This window comes from Lepisosteus oculatus, chromosome 21, assembly GCF_040954835.1.
Source record: "Lepisosteus oculatus isolate fLepOcu1 chromosome 21, fLepOcu1.hap2, whole genome shotgun sequence".
In the NCBI taxonomy this organism is placed as follows: domain Eukaryota; kingdom Metazoa; phylum Chordata; class Actinopteri; order Semionotiformes; family Lepisosteidae; genus Lepisosteus; species Lepisosteus oculatus.
The window spans coordinates 787,776-812,094 of NC_090716.1; the positions used below are offsets into that span (position 1 = coordinate 787,776).

General features: G+C 53.1%; 2 protein-coding genes across 11 annotated transcripts in view; both read left to right on the plus strand.

Annotated features, from left to right (window-relative positions):
- myrf (myelin regulatory factor) overlaps positions 1-16,188 on the plus strand; it is a 73,873-nt gene extending 57,685 nt beyond the window's left edge. The window contains exons 17-31 of one of the 9 annotated variants that reach the window (XM_069181438.1): positions 1,973-2,055; positions 2,139-2,207; positions 2,441-2,524; positions 3,207-3,277; positions 4,621-4,737; positions 4,836-5,039; positions 5,119-5,212; positions 10,329-10,406; positions 10,525-10,627; positions 10,746-10,820; positions 11,431-13,089; positions 13,134-13,670; positions 13,762-13,846; positions 14,076-14,098; positions 14,818-16,188. In XM_069181438.1, the coding sequence (XP_069037539.1) occupies positions 1,973-2,055; positions 2,139-2,207; positions 2,441-2,524; positions 3,207-3,277; positions 4,621-4,737; positions 4,836-5,039; positions 5,119-5,212; positions 10,329-10,406; positions 10,525-10,627; positions 10,746-10,820; positions 11,431-11,523 (1,071 nt within the window). In that variant the 3' untranslated portion in view covers positions 11,524-13,089; positions 13,134-13,670; positions 13,762-13,846; positions 14,076-14,098; positions 14,818-16,188. Of the gene's footprint in view, positions 1-1,972; positions 2,056-2,138; positions 2,208-2,440; positions 2,525-3,203; positions 3,278-4,620; positions 4,738-4,835; positions 5,040-5,118; positions 5,213-10,328; positions 10,407-10,524; positions 10,628-10,745; positions 10,821-11,430; positions 13,671-13,716; positions 13,927-14,075; positions 14,099-14,817 lie in introns of those variants that run through there. The other 8 variants (XM_069181439.1, XM_069181441.1, XM_069181434.1 and 5 more) reach the window with 8 other exon arrangements.
- A 4,571-nt stretch (positions 16,189-20,759) lies between these two features.
- On the plus strand, positions 20,760-24,035 carry tmem258 (transmembrane protein 258). Of its 2 annotated transcripts, XM_069181444.1 has the most exons (4): positions 20,760-20,864; positions 21,157-21,266; positions 23,260-23,387; positions 23,874-24,035. In XM_069181444.1, exons 1-3 carry the CDS (start codon positions 20,862-20,864, stop codon positions 23,384-23,386), a joined length of 240 nt encoding a protein of 79 aa, XP_069037545.1. In that variant the 5' UTR covers positions 20,760-20,861; the 3' UTR covers position 23,387; positions 23,874-24,035. The 2 variants fall into 2 exon arrangements, with proteins under 2 accessions (XP_069037545.1, XP_069037546.1); XM_069181445.1 differs by lacking the exon at positions 23,874-24,035 and having other exon boundaries at positions 23,260-23,391.
- Positions 24,036-24,319: the final 284 nt, after the last annotated feature.

Below are 24,319 nucleotides of genomic sequence, written 5' to 3' on the forward strand. Positions count from 1 at the left end.
AGGTGTGGACCCACTTTGTGCCAGCAGGCTGAGTGTGAACAGGTGTGGACTCACTTTGTGCCAGCAGGCTGTGTGTGAGCAGTTGAACAGGTGTGATCTCATCGTGTGCCAGCAGGTTTTGTGCGAACAGGTGCGAACAGGTGCGAACAGGTGCGAACAGGTGTGAGCAGGTGCGAACAGGTGTGAGCAGGTGTGAGCAGGTGTGGACTCACTGTGTGCCAGCAGGCTGTGTGTGAGCAGGTGTGGACTCACTGTGTGCCAGCAGGTGTGGACTCACTGTGTGCCAGCAGGTGTGGACTCACTGTGTGCCAGCAGGCTGTGTGTGAGCAGGTGTGGACTCACTGTGTGCCAGCAGGCTGTGTGTGAGCAGGTGTGGACTCACTGTGTGTGAGCAGGTGTGGACTCCCTGTGTGTGAGCAGGTGTGGACTCACTGTGTGCCAGCAGGTGTGGACTCCCTGTGTGCCAGCAGGCTGTGTGAGCAGGTGTGGACTCACTGTGTGTGAGCAGGTGTGGACTCCCTGTGTGTGAGCAGGTGTGGACTCACTGTGTGCCAGCAGGTGTGGACTCCCTGTGTGCCAGCAGGCTGTGTGTGAGCAGGTGTGGACTCACTGTGTGTGAGCAGGTGTGGACTCCCTGTGTGTGAGCAGGTGTGGACTCCCTGTGTGTGAGCAGGTGTGGACTCCCTGTGTGTGAGCAGGCTGTGTGTGAGCAGGTGTGGACTCACTGTGTGTGAGCAGGTGTGGACTCACTGTGTGCCAGCAGGTGTGGACTCCCTGTGTGTGAGCAGGCTGTGTGTGAGCAGGTGTGGACTCCCTGTGTGTGAGCAGGTGTGGACTCCCTGTGTGTGAGCAGGTGTGGACTCACTGTGTGTGAGCAGGTGTGGACTCCCTGTGTGTGAGCAGGCTGTGTGTGAGCAGGTGTGGACTCACTGTGTGTGAGCAGGTGTGGACTCACTGTGTGTGAGCAGGTGTGGACCCACTTTGTGCCAGCAGGCTGTGTGTGAGCAGTTGAACAGGTGTGATCTCATCGTGTGCCAGCAGGTTTTGTGCGAACAGGTGCGAACAGGTGCGAACAGGTGCGAACAGGTGCGAACAGGTGTGAGCAGGTGCGAACAGGTGTGAGCAGGTGAGAGCATTGTGGACTCACTGTGTGCCAGCAGGTGTGGACTCACTGTGTGCCAGCAGGCTGTGTGTGAGCAGGTGTGGACTCACTGTGTGCCAGCAGGCTGTGTGTGACCAGGTGTGGACTCCCTGTGTGTGAGCAGGTGTGGACTCCCTGTGTGTGAGCAGGTGTGGACTCCCTGTGTGTGAGCAGGTGTGGACTCACTGTGTGCCAGCAGGTGTGGACTCCCTGTGTGCCAGCAGGCTGTGTGTGAGCAGGTGTGGACTCCCTGTGTGTGAGCAGGTGTGGACTCCCTGTGTGTGAGCAGGTGTGGACCCACTGTGTGTGAGCAGGTGTGGACCCACTGTGTGTGAGCAGGTGTGGACTCCCTGTGTGTGAGCAGGTGTGGACTCACTGTGTGTGAGCAGGTGTGGACTCCCTGTGTGTGAGCAGGCTGTGTGTGAGCAGGTGTGGACTCACTGTGTGTGAGCAGGTGTGGACCCACTTTGTGCCAGCAGGCTGTGTGTGAGCAGTTGAACAGGTGTGATCTCATCGTGTGCCAGCAGGTTTTGTGCGAACAGGTGCGAACAGGTGTGAGCAGGTGTGAGCAGGTGTGGACTCCCTGTGTGCCAGCAGGCTGTGTGTGAACAGGCGTGGACTCACTTTGTGCCAGCAGGCTGTGTGTGAACAGGTGTGGACTCACTGTGTGCCAGCAGGCTGTGTGTGAGCAGGTGTGGACTCCCTGTGTGCCAGCAGGCTGTGTGTGAGCAGGAGTGGACTCACTGTGTTGGCCGTGTGCGGGCCGTGTGTTGGCCGTGTGTGGGCGGGTGTAGCCAGGCTCCTCTCTCAGTGTGCCTTGTGTGTCCACAGAGCCCCTCTGTGGACCAGACCTGCTTCAGCCAGCGGCTCCTGCAGGGCACCATCATCGCCCTGGTCATCGTCATGGCTTTCAGGTGACTGAGCACTGCCTGTCCTCCGTGTGCCCTGCTGTGTGGCCTCCCCAGTGCCCCTGTGCTGACCCTCCCTCTCTCCACAGCGTGATCTCCATGTCCACCCTGTACGTGCTGACCCTGCACAGCCGTGGAGAGATTGTAGAGACTGATGGGTAAGGACCCGTCTCATTCTGCTGCCATCTCGTACCTCAGCGCCTTCAGTTTCACAAGTTCTCTCTCTCCCTCCCTGTCCTCTTCCTCTCTCACCCTCTCACCCTCTCTCCCTGTCCTCTTCCTCCTCTCTCTCCCTCCCTGTCCTTCGTTCTCTCTCTCTTCCTGTCCTCCTCCTCTCTCTCCATGTCCTACTCTCTCTCTCCCTGTCCTCCTCTCTCTCCCTCCCTCGCAGTTCTGTGTCTCTATGCGTTCTCACCGTGTCCTGGACGCCGTTCCTGACTGTGACTGTCCCCTCCTGTCCGCCTGTGTGTCGGTGGTACGTTCTCTCCCTCATCATGACAGCTCTTACTGTTAGAGAGGCTCCAGCTTTGTTCCTCAGGCTGTGACAGGAGATCACACACTGTATTATTATTATTGAGAGACAGGCTCACTGTCTGTTCCTCAGGCTGTGACAGGAGATCACACACTGTATTATTATTGAGAGACAGGCTCACTGTCTGTTCCTCAGGCTGGGACAGGAGATCACACACTGTATTAGTATTATTGAGAGACAGGCTCACTGTCTGTTCCTCAGGCTGGGACAGGAGATCACACACTGTATTATTATTATTGAGAGACAGGCTCACTGTTCCTCAGGCTGGGACAGGAGATCACACACTGTATTATTATTGAGAGACAGGCTCACTGTCTGTTCCTCAGGCTGAGACAGGAGATCACACACTGTATTATTATTATTGAGAGACAGGCTCACTGTCTGTTCCTCAGGCTGGGACAGGAGATCACAAACTATTATTATTATTGAGAGACAGGCTCACTGTCTGTTCCTAAGGCTGTGACAGGAGATCACACACTGTATTATTATTATTGAGAGACAGGCTCACTGTTCCTGTGGGTGGGTTGTGTCTCAGAGGGTGGGGTCACTACACAGTGACCAGGTGTGTCTGTGTGTCTCCCTGTCTTTCTGTGTGTCTTTGTTATCCCCTGTCTGTGTCCAGCAGGCCTGGGTCAGCATCCGGATCGTCCCGCCAGTCCACCTTCTCCCCCGGAACCACCACCCTCCCCCCACGAGGTGACTCCCTAAAATACACACACGGTGCGCACTGCACTACACTGTACAACACTGAACACTGCACACACTGTATACACACACTGTACACTGTACTACACTGTACCTGCACTACACTGTATACACACAGTGTACACAGTACTACTCTGTATAGAGACACTCTGTACATCAAACTACACTGTACACTGTACTATCCTGTATAGACACACTACACATGCACACTCTGCATAGATGCACTGTACACTGTATTATGTTCTATACAGTACTACACTGTAAAGACAAACACTGTACTGCACTCTACAGATGCACACTGTACAGTGTACTACCCTGTATAGACACACTATACAGTGTTCACTGTACTGCGCTGTACAGATACACTGTACAATATACTACTGTACTACCCTAGTCTCACACTGTACACTGTACTACACTGTACAGACACACGGTACACTGTACTATGTGCCCTACAGTACTACACTATGTAAACAAACACTGTACACTGCACTTCTTTATAGACACACTACACACTGTACACTGTATTACACTGTTTACCATGCTTCACTGTCCACTCTGCTACACCCAGCCGGGTCAGACTCCCATGAAGTGTACTGGGAAGACCCTAGGCATGACAGTTTCACCTGGGAGAGTCTGGAGAAGGACAGCAGTCGGGTCGGGTGGGGTGAACGGAGTGATCCGGTGGGGGGGTGGGGGGGCCGCAGTCCTTGATCCAAGAGCCGGGAGATCCATCCAAGACACAGAGGATTCAAACCAGGGAACAGGGAATTAGGACCAGGAGCACGGAGATAAAGACGTGGCTCGGAGGTCAGGATGCCCGGGGACAAGGCCTCTGCCCTCGGGCCTCTCCGGAGCCGGGTCAGGAGGGCCGACAGACGTCTGTCCTCCAGTGCTCAGCCCGGAACTGCGGAGACACTGGGCTTCAATAACAAGAAAGGGACGAGACACAGGTCACACAAGTACTAAAACTAAAATCAATATAGAAAAGGTAAATAAGATCACTTTATTAGCCCTATACAATTTCTTGTATGAGGAATGTGTCTTTTCACAGACCCCAGCTTGCTCTCCATGAGACACACAGACAGGGAGAGAAGCTGGGGGTCAGAGCGCAGGGTCAGCCATTGATACAGGACCCCTGGAGCAGTTGGGGTTCAGGGCCTTGCTCAAGGGCCCAACAGAGTAGGATTCCTCTGCCAGCCATGGGATTTGAACCGGCAACCTTCCAGCCACAGGCGCAGGTCCTGAGCCACAGAGCCACCACACCCTCTAGAGTGGAGGAGAGGAGGGATGACGACTGTGACCGTAGACACCCTTGTGTTCTCTGTCTCCAGCTGCTGTCCCGCCCTCCCCTACGCTGTCCAATCAAGGAGCCTGCTGTTCACCCACTTCCCTGATGACCAACCAATCGGCAACAAGCAGGTCCCCGAGCCCCAGCCAGTTCGGCACAGGCAAGGAGACCGTCCACTTGAGCTAACGGGCTTGTTAATGCCCTCCTGCTCGGCCGCGGTGAGGTGATTCTCCCTCTCTGCTCTCCGTCTGCCCCCAGACGCCAGCAGCCCCGCCCCCACCCCGGGGAGCACCCACAAGAAGGGCAAGTCGCGGCAGCTGGAGAAGGACAGTCGCTACAGGAACCGCCTCGGCCACACCCCGGCCCCCACCCACGCCCTCGCCAAGGCCAAGAGGCCCTCCGAGCTGGGCATCACCGAGGGCAAGCGGCCGCCCCGGCGCCAGCGCCGCGCGGACGCCCGCGGTGAGGGGCTCACCCGCCCGTGTCGTGTCTGTCTGTCTCTCTCGGACCCGGGACTGACCCGCTCTCCGACTCTCCGCAGCTCCGGGCTCCGCCCCCTCTCTCACCTCCCTGCGCATCCTGGAGACCAACCAGCCAATCACAGCGCAGCACTGCCCCCTCCCCGAGAGCTGCAGGTCAGTGCTGTGAGCCACTGGAGTCACTGGACTGGTGTGCAGAGCTATACTGGCACCATACTGCAGTGTACTAGAGTGTAGTGTACTATACAGTAGTGCAGTGTGTTCTACAGAGCTATACTGGCACTATACTGCAGTGTACTAGAGTGTAGTGTACTATACAGTAGTGCAGTGTGTTCTACAGAGCTATACTGGCACTATACTGCAGTGTACTAGAGTGTAGTGTACTATACAGTAGTGCAGTGTGGTGTGCAGAGCTGTACTGTGCTATACTGCAGTGTACTAGAGTGTAGTGTACTATACAGTAGTGCAGTGTGGTGTGCAGAGCTGTACTGTGCTATACTGCAGTGTACTAGAGTGTAGTGTACTATACAGTAGTGCAGTGTGGTGTGCAGAGCTGTACTGTGCTATACTGCAGTGTACTAGAGTGTAGTGTACTATACAGAAGTGCTGTGTGTTGTACAGAGCTAAACTGTACTATACTGTAGTTTACTAGAGTGTAGTGTTCTATACAGTAGTGCAGTGTGGTGTGCAGAGCTGTACTGTGCTATACTGCAGTGTACTAGAGTGTAGTGTACTATACAGTAGTGCAGTGTGGTGTGCAGAGCTGTACTGTGCTATACTGCAGTGTACTAGAGTGTAGTGTACTATACAGTAGTGCAGTGTGGTGTGCAGAGCTGTACTGTGCTATACTGCAGTGTACTAGAGTGTAGTGTACTATACAGTAGTGCAGTGTGGTGTGCAGAGCTGTACTGTGCTATACTGCAGTGTACTAGAGTGTAGTGTACTATACAGTAGTGCAGTGTGGTGTGCAGAGCTGTACTGTGCTATACTGCAGTGTACTAGAGTGTAGTGTACTATACAGTAGTGTAGTGTGTTCTACAGAGCTATACTGGCACTATACTGCAGTGTACTAGAGTGTAGTGTACTATACAGTAGTGCAGTGTGGTGTGCACAGCTGTACTGTGCTATACTGCAGTGTACTAGAGTGTAGTGTACTATACAGTAGTGCAGTGTGGTGTGCAGAGCTGTACTGTGCTATACTGCAGTGTACTAGAGTGTAGTGTACTATACAGTAGTGCAGTGTGGTGTGCACAGCTGTACTGTGCTATACTGCAGTGTACTAGAGTGTAGTGTACTATACAGTAGTGCAGTGTGGTGTGCAGAGCTATACCGTAGTGTACTAGAGTGTAGTGTACTATACAGTAGTGTAGTGTGTTCTACAGAGCTATACTGGCACTATACTGCAGTGTACTAGAGTGTAGTGTACTATACAGTAGTGCAGTGTGGTGTGCAGAGCTGTACTGTGCTATACTGCAGTGTACTAGAGTGTAGTGTACTATACAGTAGTGTAGTGTGGTGTGCAGAGCTGTACTGTGCTATACTGCAGTGTACTAGAGTGTAGTGTACTATACAGTAGTGTAGTGTGTTCTACAGAGCTATACTGGCACTATACTGCAGTGTACTAGAGTGTAGTGTACTATACAGTAGTGCAGTGTGGTGTGCAGAGCTGTACTGTGCTATACTGCAGTGTACTAGAGTGTAGTGTACTATACAGTAGTGCAGTGTGGTGTGCAGAGCTGTACTGTGCTATACTGCAGTGTACTAGAGTGTAGTGTTCTATACAGTAGTGCAGTGTGGTGTGCAGAGCTGTACTGTGCTATACTGCAGTGTACTAGAGTGTAGTGTACTATACAGTAGTGCAGTGTGGTGTGCAGAGCTGTACTGTGCTATACTGCAGTGTACTAGAGTTTAGTGTACTATACAGTAGTGCAGTGTGTTCTACAGAGCTATACCGGCACTATACTGCAGTGTACTAGAGTGTAGTGTACTATACAGAAGTGCAGTGTGTTGTGCAGAGCTATACTGTACTATACTGTAGTTTACTAGAGTGTAGTGTTCTATACAGTAGTGCAGTGTGGTGTGCAGAGCTGTACTGTGCTATACTGCAGTGTACTAGAGTGTAGTGTACTATACAGTAGTGCAGTGTGGTGTGCAGAGCTGTACTGTGCTATACTGCAGTGTACTAGAGTGTAGTGTACTATACAGTAGTGCAGTGTGGTGTGCAGAGCTGTACTGTGCTATACTGCAGTGTACTAGAGTGTAGTGTACTATACAGAAGTGCTGTGTGTTGTACAGAGCTAAACTGTACTATACTGTAGTTTACTAGAGTGTAGTGTTCTATACAGTAGTGCAGTGTGGTGTGCAGAGCTGTACTGTGCTATACTGCAGTGTACTAGAGTGTAGTGTACTATACAGTAGTGCAGTGTGGTGTGCAGAGCTGTACTGTGCTATACTGCAGTGTACTAGAGTGTAGTGTACTATACAGAAGTGCAGTGTGTTGTGCAGAGCTATACTGTACTATACTGTAGTTTACTAGAGTGTAGTGTACTATACAGTAGTGCAGTGTGTTCTACAGAGCTATACTGCACAATAGCCATCAGCCATATCACTCTGCAACGCACAACTAGCAACCTACTGAAGCCCAGCAGGTGTGAGCCTGGCCAGTACCTGGATGGGAGACTCCTGGGAAAGCTGGGGCTGCTGCTGGAAGAGGTGTTAGTGGAGCCAGCAGGGGGCGCTCACCCTGCGGTCTGTGTGGGTCCTAATGCCCCAGTATAGGACACTATACTGTATCTCGTCCTTCGGTTGAGATGTAAAACCGAGGTCCTGACTCTCTGTGGTTATTAAAAATCCCAGAGTGTAAATCCGGTGTCCTGGTCACATTCCCCCTGGTCTTTACCAGTCATGGCCTCCTAATAATAATCCCCCTCTCTGAACTGGCGGGGACACTATAGTGTAAACAGGCGCCGTCCTTCTGATGAGACGTAAAACCGAGGTCCGAGGTCCTGACTCTCTGTGGTCATTAAAAATCCCAGGGCGCTTCTCGAAAAGAGTAGGGGTGTAACCCTGGCGTCCTGGCCAAATTTCCCAGTGGCCTTTATAAATCATGGCCTCCTAATAATCCCCATCTATGAACTGGCTTCATCACTCTGCTCTCCTCCCCACTGAGAGCTGGTGTGTGGGGAGCGTTCTGGCGCACTATGGCTGCCGTCACATCATCCAGGTGGGGCTGCACACTGGTGGTGGTGGAGGGGATCCCCATTACCTGTAAAGCGCTTTGAGTGGAGTGTCCAGAAAAGCCCTAGATAAGTGTAAGCAATTATTAATTAATTAATTATTATTATTATACTTCAGTGTACTAGAGTGTAGTGTACTATATGGTAGTGCAGTGTGTTGTACAGAGTTATACTGTGCTATACTGTACTGTGCTGTAGTGCGCTGTGCAGGACTGTACTGTGCTTTAATGCTCTGTGCAGAACTATGCTATACTGTACTGTGCTGTATGCGCAGTGCAGGACTGTGCTATACTGTACTGTGCTGTAGTGCTCTGTGCTGGACTGTGCTATACTGTACTGTGCTGTAGTGCTCTGTGCTGGACTGGACTGTGCTGTAGTGCTCTGTGTAGGACTGTGCTATACTGTACTGTGCTGGACTGTGCTATACTGTACTGTGCTGTAGTGCTCTGTGCAGGACTGTGCTATACTGGACTGTGCTGGACTGTGCTGTAGTGCTCTGTGCAGGACTGTGCTACACTGTACTGTGCTGTAGTGCTCTGTGCTGGACTATGCTATACTGTACTGTGCTGTAGTGCTCTGTGCTGGACTGTACTGTGCTGTAGTGCTCTGTGCAGGACTGTGCTATACTGGACTGTGCTGGACTGTGCTGTAGTGCTCTGTGCTGGACTGTGCTATACTGTACTGTGCTGTAGTGCTCTGTGTAGGACTGTGCTATACTGTACTGTGCTGTAGTGCTCTGTGCAGGACTGTGCTATACTGTACTGTGCTGTAGCGCTCTGTGCTGGACTGTGCTATACTGTACTGTGCTGTAGTGCTCTGTGCAGGACTGTGCTATACTGTACTGTGCTGGACTGTGCTGTAGTGCTCTGTGCAGGACTGTGCTATACTGGACTGTGCTGTAGTGCTCTGTGCTGGACTGTGCTATACTGTACTGTGCTTTAGTGCTCTGTGCTGGACTGTACTGTGCTGTAGTGCTCTGTGCTGGACTGTGCTATACTGTACTGTGCTGTAGTGCTCTGTGCTGGACTGTGCTATACTGTACTGTGCTGTAGTGCTCTGTGCAGGACTGTGCTATACTGTACTGTGCTGGACTGTGCTGTAGTGCTCTGTGCAGGACTGTGCTATACTGTACTGTGCTGTAGCGCTCTGTGCAGGACTGTGCTATACTGTACTGTGCTGTAGCGCTCTGTGCAGGACTGTGCTATACTGTACTGTGCTGTAGTGCTCTGTGCTGGACTGTACTGTGCTGTAGTGCTCTGTGCTGGACTGTGCTATACTGTACTGTGCTGTAGTCCTCTGTGCAGGACTGTGCTATACTGGAATGTGCTGGACTGTGCTGTAGTGCTCTGTGCAGGACTGTGCTACACTGTACTGTGCTGTAGTGCTCTGTGCTGGACTATGCTATACTGTACTGTGCTGTAGTGCTCTGTGCTGGACTGTACTGTGCTGTAGTGCTCTGTGCAGGACTGTGCTATACTGGACTGTGCTGGACTGTGCTGTAGTGCTCTGTGCTGGACTGTGCTATACTGTACTGTGCTGTAGTGCTCTGTGCTGGACTGTGCTATACTGTACTGTGCTGTAGTGCTCTGTGCAGGACTGTGCTATACTGTACTGTGCTGGACTGTGCTGTAGTGCTCTGTGCAGGACTGTGCTATACTGTACTGTGCTGTAGCGCTCTGTGCAGGACTGTGCTATACTGTACTGTGCTGTAGCGCTCTGTGCAGGACTGTGCTATACTGGACTGTGCTGTAGTGCTCTGTGCTGGACTGTGCTATACTGTACTGTGCTGTAGTGCTCTGTGCTGGACTGTACTGTGCTGTAGTGCTCTGTGCTGGACTGTGCTATACTGTACTGTGCTGTAGTGCTCTGTGCTGGACTGTGCTATACTGTACTGTGCTGTAGTGCTCTGTGCAGGACTGTGCTATACTGTACTGTGCTGGACTGTGCTGTAGTGCTCTGTGCAGGACTGTGCTATACTGGACTGTGCTGTAGTGCTCTGTGCTGGACTGTGCTATAATGTCTGTTTCCTGTCACAGGCCGGGTCACTACAGTTTCTCTGTATCTCTCAGTGGAAATGGCAGTTCTTCTCTTTCACACATCTCACTGCGCATGAGGTGAGTAGAAAGTCTTTTTCACAGTTTTCAGCACTATAATTTTTATACAAGATATTATAAATTATATAATATATTATAATATAGATATAAATTTTAACTTCTCACATGTCCTCTCCAGCTCCAGTGCTGCTGTGCTGGTGTTGCAGTGTGGAGCCACCAGGGGGCAGCAGTGTGCAGACACTCCGCACTCTGAGAGCAACAGCGTGCTGGGATTCACACAGGTACTCTGAGTGCCCAACCTGCAAGAAGTATTTGCTATTAATGACAGACAAGGAGAGTTTGTTTCTCTGCATCTTGGCCGCACTCTGCTCTGCTCTGTTAATGATTGTCTCTCTTCAGGGGACAGAGCACCTGTGGCCTCTGGCTGTGAGCCCATTCCAGGAAATCTCTTACCACTTTCGCATAGCCCAGTCTGTAAGTGTCTCAGCCCAGTCTGTCAGTGTCTCAGCCCAGTCTGTCAGTGTGTCACTGTGTCTCAGCCCAGTCTGTCAGTGTCTCAGCCCAGTCTGTCAGTGTGTCACTGTGTCACAACCCAGTCTGTAAGTGTCTCAGCCCAGTCTGTCAGTGTGTCACTGTATCACAATCCAGTCTGTCAGTCTGTCAGAGTGTCACGGCCCAGTCTGTCAAGAGTGTCACGGCCCAGTCTGCCAGTGTCACGGCCCAGTCTGTCAGTCTGTCAGAGTGTCACGGCCCAGTCTGCCAGTGTCTCGGCCCAGTCTGTCAGTCTGTCAGAGTGTCACAGCCCAGGCTGTCAGTGTGTCAGTGTCTCACAGCCCAGTCTGTGTGTCAGTGTGTCTCAGCCCAGTCTGTCAGTCTGTCAGAGTGTCACAGCCCAGGCTGTCAGTGTGTCAGTGTCTCACAGCCCAGTCTGTCAGAGTGTCAGCCTGTGTCAGTTGGCAATAGTCAAATTCAAAGCCATCTGAATTCAGTCACTGTCTGTCCAAGTGCTGCTCATAGGTGAGAAATCTCCCTGTGCCCTTTCGGTGACCTCCCCATGCCCTCTGACCCCTCTCTCATTTCCCAGCAGGAGGTGACCTGTGACAGCCAGCCTGAAGAGGAGGCAGCGACGCCTCTCTTCTCTGATTACCACTTCCTGTTCTGGCGGAGCTGTGCGTGAGGCGTGCGACTCCCGGGGGGGCCACTGCTGCATTCTGGGACCAATATCCACTGTGCCCCCCCGTCCTGTCAGCCTGCCTCTGTCCTCCAGGGCACTTCTCTCACGCTCTATAGTCTATGTACCCACATTTATCCTGTTTGTTTTTTTTAATATTTCACGTTCCATTTGAAAAATCTCTCTTATGTTTTCCGAAAACGATGAAAATCTCTCGGCAGCAGGTGTTTGCTGGCGATGGATTTTTGGTGGGACCTGCGCACTCGAACCGGACGGACTGGTGTGGGACTTGAGCTCTGTGAGGGACAAAAAAAAGACAAAATTCCACACCACCAGTCCTGGCTTGGCTGGCTGATACTTACTGCCGCCACCAGAGGGCGCCTCTCTCACTGGCCTGACCAGTCCTGGTCCTGGGGGCTGGACAGTGCGTCTGCACGGCTTCTCTCTGACGTAGCAGAATCGGATGAGCTCTGAGCTGCTGTTAAATCTGTCCAGCCAAGGCTGTACTGAGCCGGTTTATCTTGGAATAGCTCCGGGATCCTCCAGGACCAGGACTGAATCCTGGATTAAACACTCCGGTAATGCTTTACCTGAGGAACTGTTTCACTGACAGAAGTGAGAGCTGATGGTCCAGCTCACAGCAGTCAGTCCAATCCTATTATTGATCTCAGTTAATAACTAATCAGTCTCACAGCAAGGTCAGTCCAGTCTGGTCCAGCCCGGAGTGGTTCGGACTGCTCTCTTGGTTTTTATTTCAATTTGAAAGTTTTATATTTTAGTATTCTCTGTGTTTGTTAGTATTGACTCTTTTAGTTTCCTAAATTATCTAATCTAAAACAAATAATCACTTTTTGGACATATGTTATAGATGTCAGAACTTCTCAAATCGCTCAGTGTGCAAACACAAAGATTAGCACTTTGCCATACAGCCCCTTTAAACTGGAAATGAGTGTTATGAGCTGGAAATGAGTGTAGGGCACACTGTAACGCACGCTAATATGAGAAACAAACACTGTACATGTAGTATACACTGTGACTAATCCACTGTACTACGCACTGTGATTAACACACCATCTCAGCTAAAATACTGTGACTATAAAATGCTCAGCGATTATGCTTTCTGTTGATGCCATTTAACTTAACTGACTACAGTACACTGTGACTGGCTATTGCATACAATACAACTGATTATAGTACAATATTACCAGCTGTAACATACAATGTAACCTGCTGTCATTTAGAACTTTAGTGTTACTGAATATAGCATCCCTGATTACTGATTGTACTGTCTGTGGTTACGGGCTGTAGTGTCCGTGGTGACTGACTGTAGTGTCCATAGTTACAGGCCTGTAGTGTCCGTGGTTACAGGCCTGTAGTGTCCATGGTTACGGGGCTGTAGTGTCCATGGTTACGGGGCTGTAGTGTCCATGGTGACTGGCTGTGGTGTCTGTGGTGACTGACTGTAGTATCCATGGTTACGGGGCTGTAGTGTCCATGGTTACGGGGCTGTAGTGTCCGTGGTGACTGGCTGTGGTGTCTGTGGTGACTGACTGTAGTATCCATGGTTACGGGGCTGTAGTGTCTGTGGTGACTGGCTGTAGTGTCCATGGTTACAGGCTGTAGTGTCTGTGGTGACTGGCTGTAGTGTCCGTGGTGATGGGGCTGTAGTGTCTGTGGTGATGGGGCTGTAGTGTCTGTGGTTACAGGCTGTAGTGTCTGTGGTGACTGACTGTAGTATCCATGGTTACGGGGCTGTAGTGTCTGTGGTGACTGGCTGTAGTGTCCGTGGTGATGGGGCTGTAGTGTCCGTGGTGATGGGGCTGTAGCGTGCAGGCTCAGCTCTTCCTGACATTACTTTACTCTGCCTGACCATGGTGAGGGAGGTGCTGTAGTGGTGATCAGCCTCAGGCATCTGCTCCACAGTGACGCACAGGAAAGAGAGACGAGTGTGATTCAGGTGTGAGTGTGACCTAACACTGTTCAGACAGAGCGGAGACTCACTGCCTCACCAGTCCGGGATACGCCTGGAGTAGGCAGCAGGTCAGGCACGGGTCAGGCAGGGGTCAGGTCACCTGGGGCAGGCAGGCTGGGGTCAGGCAGCGGTCAGGTCAGGTCACCTGGGGCAGGCAGGCTGGGGTCAGGCTGGGGGTCAGGTCAGGTCACCTGGGGCAGGCAGGCTGGGGTCAGGCTGGGGGTCAGGTCAGGTCACCTGGGGCAGGCAGGCTGGTGTCCAGCAGCGGTCAGGTCAGGTCACCTGTGGCAGGCAGGCTGGTGTCCAGCAGCGGTCAGGTCAGGTCACCTGGGGCAGGCAGGCTGGGGTCAGGCAGCGGTCAGGTCAGGTCACCTGGGGCAGGCAGGCTGGTGTCCAGCAGTGGTCAGGTCAGGTCACCTGGGGCAGGCAGGCTGGTGTCAGCAGCGGTCAGGTCAGGTCACCTGTGACAGGCAGGCTGGGGTCAGGCTGGGGTCAGGTCAGGTCACCTGTGACAGGCAGGCTGGTGTCCAGCAGCGGTCAGGTCAGGTCACCTGGGGCAGGCAGGCTGGTGTCCAGCAGTGGTCAGGTCAGGTCACCTGTGGCAGGCAGGCTGGTGTCCAGCAGCGGTCAGGTCAGGTCACCTGGGGCAGGCAGGCTGGTGTCCAGCAGTGGTCAGGTCAGGTCACCTGGGGCAGGCAGGCTGGTGTCAGCAGCGGTCAGGTCAGGTCACCTGTGACAGGCAGGCTGGGGTCAGGCTGGGGTCAGGTCAGGTCACCTGTGACAGGCAGGCTGGGGTCAGGCTGGGGGTCAGGTCAGGTCACCTGTGACAGGCAGGCTGGGGTCAGGCTGGGGTCAGGTCAGGTCACCTGTGACAGGCAGGCTGGGGTCAGGCTGGGGTCAGGTCAGGTCACCTGTGACAGGCAGGCTGGGGTCAGGCTGGGGTCAGGTCAGGTCAGGTCAGGTCACCTGGGGCAGGCAGGCTGGGGTCAGGCTGGGGTCAGGCAGCGGTCAGGTCAGGTCACCTGGGGCAGGCAGGCTGGGGTCAGGCTGGGGTCAGGCAGGGGTCAGGTCAGGTCACCTGTGACAGGCAGGCTGGGGTCAGGGAGGGGTCAGACAGCGGTCAGGTCAGGTCACCTGTGACAGGCAGGCTGGGGTCAGGCAGGGGTCAGGTCAGGTCACCTGTGACAGGCAGGCTGGGGTCAGGGAGGGGTCAGGCAGGGGTCAGGTCAGGTCACCTGGGGCAGGCAGGCTGGGGTCAGGCTGGGGGTCCGGCTGGGGTCAGGTCAGGTCACCTGGGGCAGGCAGGCTGGGGTCAGGCTGGGGGTCAGGCTGGGGGTCAGGCTGGGGGTCAGGCTAGAGCCACAGAGGTCATGGCCCTGGCAGTGACAGTGCTGTTCTAACGCTGGAGAACTCTGGGAAACGGCTCCGGGTGGTCAGTCCAGCCCTGGGAGTGAAAGGAGCTCTGGCCCCACTGGATCACAGTGTCCGGTGTGAGTGGGTCAGTTCTCTTAGGACAGGGGTCTGTGGACCCCCTTCGCCCCTGTACCTGAGTGCCCTGGTCCCCTGTGAGTGAGCCCCTGCAGTTACCTGGGGGACCCCGTGTGTGCCTGAGCCCCTGTGCAGTTACCTGGGGGACCCCTGTGTGTGCCTGAGCCCCTGTGCAGTTACCTGGGGGACCCCCTGTGTGTGCCTGAGCCCCTGTGCAGTTACCTGGGGGACCCCTGTGTGTGCCTGAGCCCCTGTGCTGTTACCTGGGGGACCCCTGTGTGTGCCTGAGCCCCTGTGCTGTTACCTGGAGGACCCCTGTGTGTGCCTGAGCCCCTGTGCTGTTACCTGGGGGACCCCTGTGTGTGCCTGAGCCCCTGTGCAGTTACCTGGGGGACCCCTGTGTGTGCCTGAGCCCCTGTGCTGTTACCTGGAGGACCCCTGTGTGTGCCTGAGCCCCTGTGCTGTTACCTGGGGGACCCCTGTGTGTGCCTGAGCCCCTGTGCAGTTACCTGGGGGACCCCTGTGTGTGCCTGAGCCCCTGTGCAGTTACCTCGGGGACCCCTGTGTGTGTCTGAGCCCCTGCAGTTACCTGGGGGACCCCTGTGTGTGCCTGAGCCCCTGTGCTGTTACCTGGGGGACCCCTGTGTGTGCCTGAGCCCCTGTGCAGTTACCTGGGGGACCCCTGTGTGTGCCTGAGCCCCTGTGCTGTTACCTGGGGGACCCCTGTGTGTGCCTGAGCCCCTGTGCAGTTACCTGGGGGACCCCTGTGTGTGCCTGAGCCCCTGTGCTGTTACCTGGGGGACCCCTGTGTGTGCCTGAGCCCCTGTGCTGTTACCTGGGGGACCCCTGTGTGTGCCTGAGCCCCTGTGCTGTTACCTGGGGGACCCCTGTGTGTGCCTGAGCCCCTGTGCTGTTACCTGGGGTTACCTGCCCACCGCTGCGCCCCCCTGGACAGGGCTCTGGTCAGCTCCCACTACACTGGACCGTGCGAACTGGACAGCCCCCTTCACGACGCGCAGCAGGCGAGCGGGCCCGGGGTCCGGTCCGGTCCGGTCCGGGCAGGCGGCTGCACCTCCTGCAGAGCGCAGCCCAGCCCGGTCCTGCCGGACCCCAGGGTGCTTCGGTTCTCCAGACCCCACGGCCGCCCCCTCCCCTCGCTCTCTGTCTCACCACGTGCCTTCCCTGTTTTTAATAAAAGATTCTTCTGCTCACCCTCGCTGTCTCGTTCTTTTCGACTGTGGCGCCAGCGCGAGCCGGTATCTCCCTCCCTGCAGAACCACCTTTTGTTCAGGGTGAGAGAAGTAGATCCAGCAGGTGACCACCGGTGACACAAGAGGACCAACCTTCAGGTGTTTGAGTGTGGGCTTATATTAGGAGCTACAGTCCAAGTACAGTAGGACAGTCCTGTTACAGTAGGGGCTACAGTCCCAGTACAGTAGGACAGTCCTGTTACAGTAGGGGCTACAGTCCCAGTGCAGTAGGACAGTCCTGTTACAGTAGGAGCTACAGTCCCAGTACAGTAGAACAGTCCTGTTACAGTAGGAGCTACAGTCCCAGTACAGTAGAACAGTCCAGTTACAGTAGGAGCTACAGTCCCAGTGCAGTAGGACAGTCCCGTTACAGTAGGGGCTACAGTCCCAGTACAGTAGAACAGTCCTGTTACAGTAGGGGCTACAGTCCCAGTGCAGTAGGACAGTCCTGTTACAGTAGGGGCTACAGTCCCAGTACAGTAGGACAGTCCTGTTACAGTAGGAGCTACAGTCCCAGTGCAGTAGGACAGTCTTGTTACAGTAGGGGCCCGGGGTCCGGTCCGGTCCGGTCCGGGCAGGCGGCTGCACCTCCTGCAGAGCGCAGCCCAGCCCGGTCCTGCCGGACCCCAGGGTGCTTCGGTTCTCCAGGCCCCACGGCCGCCCCCTCCCCTCGCTCTCTGTCTCACCACGTGCCTTCCCTGTTTTTAATAAAAGATTCTTCTGCTCACCCTCGCTGTCTCGTTCTTTTCGACTGTGGCGCCAGCGCGAGCCGGTATCTCCCTCCCTGCAGAACCACCTTTTGTTCAGGGTGAGAGAAGTAGATCCAGCAGGTGACCACCGGTGACACAAGAGGACCAACCTTCAGGTGTTTGAGTGTGGGCTTATATTAGGAGCTACAGTCCAAGTACAGTAGGACAGTCCTGTTACAGTAGGGGCTACAGTCCCAGTACAGTAGAACAGTCCTGTTACAGTAGGGGCTACAGTCCCAGTGCAGTAGGACAGTCCAGTTACAGTAGGAGCTACAGTCCCAGTACAGTAGAACAGTCCTGTTACAGTAGGGGCTACAGTCCCAGTACAGAAGGACAGTCCTGTTACAGTAGGGGCTACAGTCCCAGTACAGTAGAACAGTCCTGTTACAGTAGGAGCTACAGTCCCAGTGCAGTAGGACAGTCCAGTTACAGTAGGGGCTACAGTCCCAGTACAGTAGAACAGTCCAGTTACAGTAGGGGCTACAGTCCCAGTACAGTAGGACAGTCCTGTTACAGTAGGAGCTACAGTCCCAGTACAGTAGGACAGTCCTGTTACAGTAGGGGCTACAGTCCCAGTGCAGTAGGACAGTCCTGTTACAGTAGGGGCTACAGTCCCAGTACAGTAGGACAGTCCTGTTACAGTAGGGGCTACAGTCCCAGTGCAGTAGGACAGTCCTGTTACAGTAGGGGCTACAGTCCCAGTACAGTAGGACAGTCCTGTTACAGTAGGAGCTACAGTCCCAGTGCAGTAGGACAGTCCTGTTACAGTAGGGGCTACAGTCCCAGTACAGTAGCGTGAAGCTAGCGTAATGAAGTAACGTGAATGATCTGGAAGTGTATGTAAATAGCCAAATTTCAATCAATGTAAAAGCCCTTCAGCACCACAGCAGCGCATGAGGAGTACAGCAGCATGAGGCAGAGCTCAAGCAGCTGAAACACCTGCTTTGCTATTTCTTCATGGTGACTTTTTACTCCTTGAACATTCTGCCAGATTTTTTCAGGGCAGGTTTTCGAATAGTAGATCGCCTCCACTGATCCCACAATTGAAAAATCAAAGATGATTCGAAGTTTTTTTATTAATTTAACAACACGTTTCTTCCATTTACGTTCCTGTAAATTGTCGTTCCTCTTGTTTTGGGGTTTCTTTTTCCATTCCATGAAAACTGTTTCGAGATCCAAGCTTTTTAAAGGATCTGGATCTAATATTTGTTTCTTGTCATTAAATCAAATAATTTATTACATTTTAATACAATCACATTTTTTTAACTCTAACCAGGAACAAAAACACGTTTTTTGCACCATCAAGAGTGGTGAAACATACAATGTAGAGAAAACACAGCCAACGGCAAATCACCCTTCTGCCTTCAATTCAATTCAAGGTGCTTTATTAGCATGACCGATGGGTACAAACAGTGTTGCCAAAGCAAATAAAAATAATAAAATGAACATGAAACAAAACAAAAAAGAAAATAAAATAAAATCTACAGACATTTACAACAGAGACATATCATAAAATATTTACATATACTGTAAACATATTGAGCATTATTGTGAGACAGACTCACTGTTCCTCAGGCTGTGACAGGAGATCACATACTGGGCTGCCAGTTCAACAGTTCCCTCCTCCGTCTCCCAGTAGGACTGGGACCCGTTGTGATTCTGGCAGGTGTGGGAACTCTGGGACTATATTTCTGAGTTTAGGGAAGAATGTTTCTCTAATCCCAGAGTATCTGTCACAGTGCAGTAGGAAGTGCACCTCTGTCTCTATTTCTCCCCGCTGGCAGTGGGAGCACAGCCTGTCCTCTCTGGGCAGCCAGGTCTGCCTGTGTCGCCCAGTTTCTATGGCCAGGCTGTGGTCACTGAGCCTGTACTTCGTCAGGGTGTGTTTCTTTTTGCTGTTTCTTATCTTGGTCAAATATTCGGCTAGTGTGTATTGTCTGTTTAGGGTTCTGTAGCATTCCAGTTTATGTTGTGTTTGTGTGTGTGTCCCAGTGTGTGAGATATTGCTGTTTGATCTGTGCTGTGATGTGGTTGAGTCTGAGTTGTGGTGCTCTAGCAGTGCTGTCCTGATGCTGGTTAGTGTCATTCAGTCTTAAGTCTTTACTTACACAGTATTGTTCGTTGTCACGCCCGACATCCCTCCACTGCTCCCATTATTGTCCTTGTGGTTAAGCTCCCCAGGTGTGCCCTCTTGTCTGTATTATTCAAAGACCAGCTCCTCCAGTCCTCGGGGCTCATCATTAGGGTCAGGATGTCGCGAGGCCCGCCTGGCACCAGGAAATCCTACGTCCGTCTCCTGGGGGCACAGGTGTCCCCCACACCTCCCGCTCCCTGAGCCCGGGGTCTGGAGGGTCTCGCCCCGTCCCCCCTGGACCTCGTGTTTTGTCTGTCTGTGTGTTCTCCCCTCCCGGGGGATTTTAACCTGGTCGCGTCCCAGGATGGATTAATAATAATAATTGCTTACACTTATATAGCACTCTTCTGGACACTCCACTCAGAGCTCTTCACAGGTCATGGGGATCCCCCCCACCCCCACCAGTGTGCAGCCCCACCTGGATGATGCTCCAGTCCTCTCACACACACCAGCTCTCAGTGGGGAGGAGAGCAGAGTGATGAACCAGTTCAGAGATGGGGGTTATTAGGAGGCCATGACTGGTAAAGACCAGGGGAATGTGACCAGGACACCGGGGTTACACCCCTCCTCTTCTTGAGAGACGCCCTGGGATTTTCAATGACCACAGGGAGTCAGGACCTTGGTTTTACGTCTCATCTGAAGGACTGAAGTGTCCCCGTCACTATACTGGGGCATTAGGACCACCCCTGCTGGCTCCACTAACACCTCTTCCAGCACCATCCTTAGTTTTTCCCAGGAGTCTCCCTTCCAGGTACTGACCAGACTCACACCTGCTGAGCTGCAGAGAGCTGCCAGCTGGGAGCTGCAGGGTGATTTGGCTGCTGGATCACTCGCCACTGGACTCCTGGACTGTCCCCTGACCTGCCTTTGGACCTGTTTGGATTTGGATGATATTCTTTGTCTCCCCCGCTCACTGTCTCACGGACCGTCACTATTATTTTGTGCACTATTAAACCCCTGTGTGTTTCCTTTCACCACGCCTCCTGTCTCCTCCAGCTCTTACCACATCGCACAGGGTCTCCTACAAGACCCGACACGGATCTCAGTCCAGTCCCTATCATTGGTCTGTGTGAACCTCTCCAAACGTAGCTCAAATCTATTCCACAGACCCTCAGCTCGTAGAAAATCGCTATGAGTTTGTCAGATAAGTGTCTTTGCCCATGTAGCTGGGGTCCATAGACCCCTTCCTGTTCCCAGACTGGGACTGCGCATCAGTGGATATAGAGCTGACACCTTTCTCTGTCCAGCACTGCCCAGGAAGTGCTCTATAAACCCCAGCCACATGGGCGAAGACACTTATCTGACAAACTCATGGCTAGCTGAGGGTCTGTAGAAAAGATCTGAGCTACTTTTGGAGAGGCACACATTTTTGTCTGGTCAGTTTTGAGACTTTTCCCTGTCCAGCAGTTCACAGCGCTGTGTCACTTTGAAAGGAGGAAGTGATATAAAAACGACAACAAGATTACAAGAACGCAAAAGTCACTTCTGAGGCAGGTTTTAGGGGACTTTAATTTTGAAAGGTGCTGCCGATTGAGCGTTGCCTAAAGTCGCTAGCTTCACGCTGCTATCCCAACACATGAGAAAAGCCACGACGGCCATGTTGAATAGATACAGCCATGTTGCATAACGGGGGAAAATTCAAAGACTACAACTCCCACAGTGCAAGGGGGCACAAGGGCTGAACTTTGACTTCCGACTTCCGGAGAGACGTGGCTTTTTCCGAGAGTAGTGCTTCCGAAACGCGAGCAAACATGGTGAGTGTGATCGCTGCGCTTGTGATAATGACAGGACCGGCGCTGCTCATGAGCTTGAATTCAACGCGGAGCGTGTGCGGGGGGTGTTCCCGGAGTGCTGGGTGTGGGTTTGGGAGCAGTGTGGGGACTGCTCGGTAGCTACCTGTTCCCCGGCGGGTGAACTGGACACGCAGCCTGTTTCCCGTGTCCGCGCAAAGCTCGCGTTTCCCCGCTGACATGTCGTGGTTTCGGGACGCCGGGAGTTTCGGGGTGCGCAGAAGGACAGTGTGTGACAGTGTGTCTCTGTGAGCAGGAGCTGGAGGCGATGACCCGCTACACCAGCCCGGTGAACCCCGCTGTGTTCCCACACCTGACCGTGGTGCTGCTGGCCATCGGCATGTTCTTCACCGCCTGGTTCTTCGTGTATCCTTCTGCAGACTGACCGCTGTGTGTGTGTGAGAGAGAGAGGGGGACAGACTGACCGCTGTGTGTGTGTGTGTGAGAGAGAGGGGGACAGACTGACCGCTGTGTGTGTGAGAGAGAGAGAGGGGGGCAGACTGACCGCTGTGTGTGTGTGTGAGAGAGAGGGGGGCAGACTGACCGCTGTGTGTGTGTGTGTGTGAGAGAGGGGGACAGACTGACCGCTGTGTGTGAGAGAGAGAGGGGGACAGAGTGACTGACTGCTGTGTGTGAGAGAGAGAGAACAGTCGCATCCAAAACAGGGGCTGCAGCAGAACCTGGCCCTGCTGGAGCAGTACTGTCAGACCTGGGCACTGCCAGCCCATCTGAACCCAGAACAGGGGCTGCAGCAGAACCTGGCCCTGCTGGAGCAGTACTGTCAGACCTGGGCACTGCCAGCCCATCTGAACCCAGAACAGGGGCTGCAGCAGAACCTGGCCCTGCTGGAGCAGTACTGTCAGACCTGGGCGCTGCCAGCCCATCTGGACAAGACCAGAGTTATGGTTTTCCAGAAGAAAGCCAGACCTCAGGGAAACAGGTACAAATTCACACTCAACAACAACACATTGGAGCACACATCCAGCTACATATATCTCGGTCTCACCATCAGCTCTTCTGGGAGTTTTGACCTGGCAGTGAAGGCACTGAGAGAGAAGGCACTCAGGGCTTTCTACACAATAAGAAGGAGGCTCTTCAACATCAACCCACCAACAAGAATCTGGCTCCAAATATTTGAAAGTGAAATCCAACCCATTGCCCTATACGGCAGTGAAGTTTGGGGTCCCATCACAGACCAGGATTACACCCAATGGTACAAACACCCCACAGAAACTCTGCACATGGAGATCTGTAGAATCATCCTCCGTGTGCAGAGAAAAACACCTAACAACGGGTGCTAATTTCCAAATTAGGACAGTACCCACTATTGATAAACATACAGAAAAGAATATTAAAGTATTGGCTACACCTAAAAAACAGCGACCAAAATTCCTACCACCACAAAGCCCTGCTGAGTCAAGAGCTGAGCCCAAAACAGAGCCCCCTGAGCCAGCTGGTCCTGAGGCTCACTGACCTGAGCCACATTGACACTAACCAGCATCAGGACAGCACTGCTAGAGCACCACAACTCAGACTCAACCACATCACAGCACAGATCAAAAAGCAATCTCTCACACACTGGGACACACACACAAACACAACATAAACTGGAATGCTACAGAACCCTAAACAGACAATACACACTAGTTGAATATTTGACCAAAATAAGAAACAACAAAAAGAAACAGACTCTGACGAAGTACAGGCTCAGTGACCACAGCCTGGCCAGAGAAACTGGGCGACACAGGCAGACCTGGCTGCCCAGAGAGGACAGGCTGTGCTCCCACTGCCAGCGGGGAGAAATAGAGACAGAGGTGCACTTCCTACTGCACTGTGACAGATACTCTGGGATTAGAGAAACAGTCTTCCCTAAATTCAGAAATCTAATCCCAGAGTTCCCACACCTGCCAGAATCACAACGGGTCCCAATCCTACTGGGAGAGGGAGGAGGGAACTCAGTTGATCTGGCAGCCCAGTATGTGATCTTCTGTCAGCCTGAGGAACAGTGAGTCTGTCTCCCAATAATGCTCCAGCCGCCTACAGTATATGTCAATATTTTATGACATGTCTTTGTTGTAAATGTCTGTAGATTATATTTTACTTCTATTTTTTGTTTTGTTTAATGTAAATATCATTACTTTCATTTGCTTTGGCAACACTGATTGTACCCATCGGTCATGCTAATAAAGCACCTTGAATTGAAAAATTGAATTGAATTGAGAGAGAGAGAGGGGGACAGACTGACCACTGTGTGTGTGTGGTGTGTGTGTGTGTGTGTGTGTGTGGACAGTGTGGTTCTACAGTGCGCAGCGCAGTGTCTGATGGCAGCAGCCTATGACCCCTTGACCCCATGCCCCAGATATGAGGTGACCTCCACCAAGTACACCCGAGACATCTACAAGGAGCTGCTGATCTCGCTGGTGGCCTCGCTCTTCATGGGCTTCGGCATGCTCTTCCTGCTGCTCTGGGTGGGCATCTACGTCTGAGGTGAGACTTGAATCCATTTCCTTTCTTCTTCCTGTTTTGGATTCTGATGTGTGGAGCAGGCTGTCGGTAACAGACGAATTGCTGCTTCATAGTGTCTGGGCGGCAGGCTTCAAGCAGCGAAGGCTGAGACAGATTCAGGGGTCAGAATCCTCCCAGAAGACAGTGCAGGCTTGTCCTTCTTGTGAGAAGCGAGCGTGATTGGTGACGCTACACAACGCTGCACTACCGAGCCCTGACTCCTGCACACGGGCCTGAGAGCAAGACGTCAACAGTCATGTACAGATGGGGGCTACAGTTCCTGTTGACAACAGGGCCTCTGCTCCACAGCTGGACAAGTTTGGCGTTTCACTGTTTTTTTTTTAAAGTGCTGATGAATAAATGTTGTGTTACTGTGACCTGATGAGCTTGGCGCTTCTTCTAAGGGCTACGAAGTCAACTCCCAAGATCTTCAGAACCTCACTTCCTGTTGTCCGTTTCCTGTTTCAGATTAAAAGAAACAACAGGGAGGGGCCAAAGACACCATGGCAACATTCCAGGGGCGGGACTTCCACTCATCGCGTCGCCATGGGAACGGGACTTCGACTGGACTTTGCACTGACGCTGGGGGCGGGGCTTGGGGTCTGTTCACCAATAAAGACTGGTTGTGAAGCTGCCGAGTGCTGGCCCGTCATTGGAGCGCGAGGGGCCGTGTGTCTGGGCAGGCGGTGTGCTCTCCGTGTCTGCCCTAACGGGGGGCACCAGGGTACACCTCTCTTTCTCCGGACTAGTTCACCGATCCGGCTCCGGCTGACCCGCAGCCCTGGGAGATGGCCCGTCTGTGTGGTGCTGCCCCCGGGCTCCAGGTGAAGGGCCAGCCCTTATCCTCACAGCCAGTGCCATCTATTTATGGAGCTGCGGCTGTCTGCCATCTTAATCCCCGTCTTCCAGATTAC